Genomic DNA, 4,296 nt, shown 5'->3' on the forward strand with positions numbered 1-4,296 from the left:
CCCCTTTGTCATCTTTCCCCCATACCCTTCATCCTCCCACCTCCTCATTACCCCACCTCCTTTGTCACCCCTCGCCCACTCCTTCATCCCTCCAGCCCCTCATTGCCCCATCCCCTTTGTTGCCCCTCCCACAGCCCCTCATTACCCTACCCCCTTCACCCACCCCCTTGTCACTGCTCCCCATCCATCGCTCCCACCCCCACCTCGTCCTTTTGCAAAATAATAAAGTCGGGTGAAACAAACGCAAGGGTATGTTGGAAAACCTCAGCAGCTCTGGCAGTATCTGTGCAGTGAGAAACAGAGTTGGTGTTTCGAGTCCGGTGACTCTACCCCATAACCACTGACACCGCCAGACCTGTTGAGTTTCTCCAGCAATGTCTGTGTTGGTTTCAGATTTCCAGCATCTGCCGTACTTTTGTTTTGCGAGAGTCGGGTGAGTCTTGCTGGGACGTATTGATGGTGCTTGCTAGGATATTTTGGTGGTTCAGAAGAGGATATTTGTGTGTGTGAAGGTGAGCCTGACACACCCATTAGCTCCCCTGCTGTGTCTGCTCTAATCTAGCCTTTTGGTTTCTGGCAGGCTGTGCCCCCTGGTGGGGATCAGGCACATCAGCAGGTCTGCAGAGGCTCAGAGAACACTGGCAAGCAGCTTGACCAGCCTTCAGGTAAGAGCCAGTCCACACCTCACTTTCCACATCAGTCTCTGGGCCTCACCCGCACATAATGCAACTCAGAGTGTCACTCTGCATTATTGTTATAGATCACACTATCGACACACTCACACACACAGACACTCACACACAGACACACACACACACACACACACACACACACACAGTCACCCTCACACACACGTCACACTCACACACACACAGTCACACTCACACACACACAGACACTCTCACACACACACAGACACTCACACACACTCATAGACACACACATACACACAGACAAATACACACACACACACACGCGCAGAGACACACACGCGTTCTCATGGGTCTCTATAGGTCACTAGACAGAGTCAGTGCTGTGTTGGAATTGTCTGTTGTTCCTCCCCAGTTTTGCCTTCTCAGCCTCCACTGTGACACTCTCTGTTAAGTATCTACGAAATCTCTCCCTCTGCAGAAAACAGTGGAAGGTTGGCAATCAAATCTATTCAAGACTGACAGATTTTTGATGGACAAGGGAGTTGAGGCTGATTTATGGGGGGAGGTGAAAAACGAGAAATGGAGTTGAAACCACAGTCAGATCATCTATGATCTTGCTGACTGGTGTAGTAGGTTCAGAGGGCCAAATGGCTGATTCTTACATCCTCCTAAGCTCTCTGTTTCCAAACCAGACGGTGAAACTGATACACGTCCAGCTGTCTCCACTGCCAGGTCACATGGGAAAGGATGACTGCTCTGATGCAGCAAATGTGTGCAGCAAATTTCTGCACAGCAAGCTCCCGCAAATAGCTCTGTGACAACAACTGGATAGCCTATTGTAGTGAGGAGTTAAAGGAAACAATAAACAATAGCCAAACATCAAGGAGAACATGGATGCTGTTCTGGTCTGGATGGAGACTTGGTTCAATGCCTTACTTAAAGGATGACACCTCTGGCAGTGCAGCATTCCTTCACTACCATGTGGAATGGTCTGCCTGGATCTACACACTCCAGTTTGTGAAGTGGGGCCTGTTCCAACCACAATTTGAGCAGGAACCAGATTGCTACTGACTAGCCTCAGCTGACACTATTGATGGCCTGGATGAAGTGGCCCTCACTTTGTGTAACAACCCTTCCTGCCCACTTCCCAGTCTGTGGATCCAGCCCTGGCATTTTGCCAATGTTTGAACCAGAGAGAGTTGTTTTATTTTAACGGAGTGGTTAGCACATATGCCAAGGTGGCTGACAAAATGGCTGCTTACCCATGTGCAGACGGGCATGGTGATGCCACCTACTAAGGACGAAGTTCTCTGAGTCACAATGAATCTGTGTATGTATGGCCAACATTGCGAGGTTCTGTTAGTAATGTCAGACCAGCTGCACATGTGCAGATGGCCCAATGGAGCCAGAAGTTCCACATGTCAGGGGTAGGGGAGGGAGATGGAGGTGGAAACAGGCCAGGAGCCTGTCGTGAAGTAGTGCCAGTGGGTTAGCTGGACAGGTCTCCATTGGGAGTGTGCTCTAGAGCTCAGTTTGGATTCAAGGAGGTTGGGCTTGGGGAGAGGGGCAAGGTAGTGCTGACAGCACTGAGGACATTGCCCCTGCTTCAGTGAATGCCCCCAGACTATCTCTCCGGTTAGAAGGCAGCCATACTTGTTGCTTGGCAGTGACAGTACTGCAGGGTGGAATGTCCCTGTCTGTGCACACCTTTCGCCACCTAGAGGTGGTGTTCCTACATAACGCAACCTTCTTTTAAATACAGCTCTACTCAAGGAAATGTTAAAGCATAGAGATAGTAGGAACTGCAGATGCTGGAGAATCCGAGACAACGAGGTGCAGGGCTGGATGAACACAGCAGGCCAAGCAGCATCATAGGAGCAGAGAGGCTGATGTTTCGGGCCTAGACCCAATGTTAAAGCATTGTTATCAGTAAAGTAACTCCCTGCTCTTGCATGATAGACAAGGTTAAGATAGGGAATGAGCACAGAAATGTAGAAGATAAGGGCAGGGGCATTCGACCTCCCAAGCCTGCTCCACCATTATTTATGATCATGGCTGATCTTCGAGCTCAGTACCCTAACCCACCCTCCCTACCCAATATCCCTTCGGCCACAAGAGCTATATCTACCTCCTTCTTGAAAACAATGTTATGGCCTCAACCACCTTCAGTAGTAGTGAACTCCACAGGCTCAGCACTCTCTGGACGCAGGATATTTCTCCTTAGCCTTCATGCTTAAACTTTGACCAAAAACAGAAGTTGCTGGAAAAGCTCAGCAGGTCTGGCAGCATCTGTGAAAGAACAAACAGAGTTAACGTTTCGGATCCGGTGACCCTTCCTCAGAATCCAGATTTTTTCCTTCACAGATGCTGCCAGACCTGCTGAGCTTTTTCAGCAACTTCTGTTTTTGTTCCTGACTTACAGCATCCGCAGTTCTTTCGGTTTTTATGCTTAAACTATGATTCTGGTTCTGGACTACCCCATCTTTGGGAAAATCCTTCCTGCATCTACCCTGTCTAGCCCTGCTAGAACTTTAGAGATTTCTACGAGATCTCCCTTATTCTTCTAAATTCCAGTGAATGCAATCCTAACCGACTCAATCTCTTCGCATCCATCAGTCCTGCCATCCCAGGAATCAATTTGGTAAACCTTCAGTGCACTCCCTCAACAGCAAGAACATCCTTCCTCAGATAAGGAGCTCAAAACTTCACACAATATTCCAGGTGTGGTCTCAGCAATTTCCCCAAATAATTGCAGCAAGACACCCCTGCTCCTGTACTCGAACCCTCTCACTAGGAAGGCCAACATACCATTTGCCTTCTTTACTGCCTGCTGCCCCTGCACCCACACAATGAACATTCCAGGTCACGTTGAACATTCCCCTCTGTCAATTTGCGCTATTCAGATAATAAGCTGCCTTCCTGTTTTGCTACCAAAGTAGACAATGTGACATTTTGTCCTCATTATACTGCATTTGCCATACACTTGGCACTCAACACACTGCAACATCCCCGCATCCTCCTCACAGCTCACCCTCCCACCCAGCTTTGTGTCATCTGCAAATCAGGAGACGTTACATTTAATTCCCTCAACTAAATCATTAATATATATTGTGAATAGCTGGGATCTTGATCCCTGGTACTGATCCCTGTGCTACCTCCTCTTGTCACGCCTGCCATTCAGAAAAAGGTCCGTTTATTCCCAAACAAAAAAAATGCAAAGAACCGTAGATGCTTGAAATCTGAAACAAGAACAGAAATTCCTGGAGGAACTTGGCAGGTTTGGCAGCATCTGTGGACAGAAAGTCAACGTTTCAGGTCCAATGACCCTTCTTCAGAAGTGATTGTAGCTGGGAGAAGGTGGTATTTATGCTGAAGATAGGGGGTGTGGGGAGTGAGGAGGAAATGTTAGGTGGAGATGGAGCTCAGAGAGAGAGAGAGAGAGAACAGCAGCTGGGCAGGCAAAGGATTGGATAATTCATTCTTATTCTCGGTTTCCTGTCTGATAATCAATTTCTATCCATCTCAGTACACTACCCTCAATCCCGTGCACTTTAATTCTACACAACAATCTCTTGTGTTTTATCAAAAGCCTTCTGAAAATCCAGAAAAGACTCACCCCCCCCCCCCCCCCCCCCCCCCCCCC

General features: G+C 48.4%; 1 protein-coding gene across 1 annotated transcript in view; it reads left to right on the plus strand.

Annotated features, from left to right (window-relative positions):
• LOC109922660 (caskin-2-like) overlaps positions 1 to 4,296 on the plus strand; it is a 136,384-nt gene that overhangs the window by 109,030 nt on the left and 23,058 nt on the right. Inside the window, exon 13 of the mRNA XM_048611002.1 lies at positions 581 to 665. Within this exon, the coding sequence (XP_048466959.1) occupies positions 581 to 665 (85 nt within the window). The remainder of the gene's footprint in view (positions 1 to 580; positions 666 to 4,296) is intronic.

Source organism: Rhincodon typus, chromosome 23 (genome assembly GCF_021869965.1).
Source record: "Rhincodon typus isolate 14 chromosome 23, sRhiTyp1.1, whole genome shotgun sequence".
In the NCBI taxonomy this organism is placed as follows: domain Eukaryota; kingdom Metazoa; phylum Chordata; class Chondrichthyes; order Orectolobiformes; family Rhincodontidae; genus Rhincodon; species Rhincodon typus.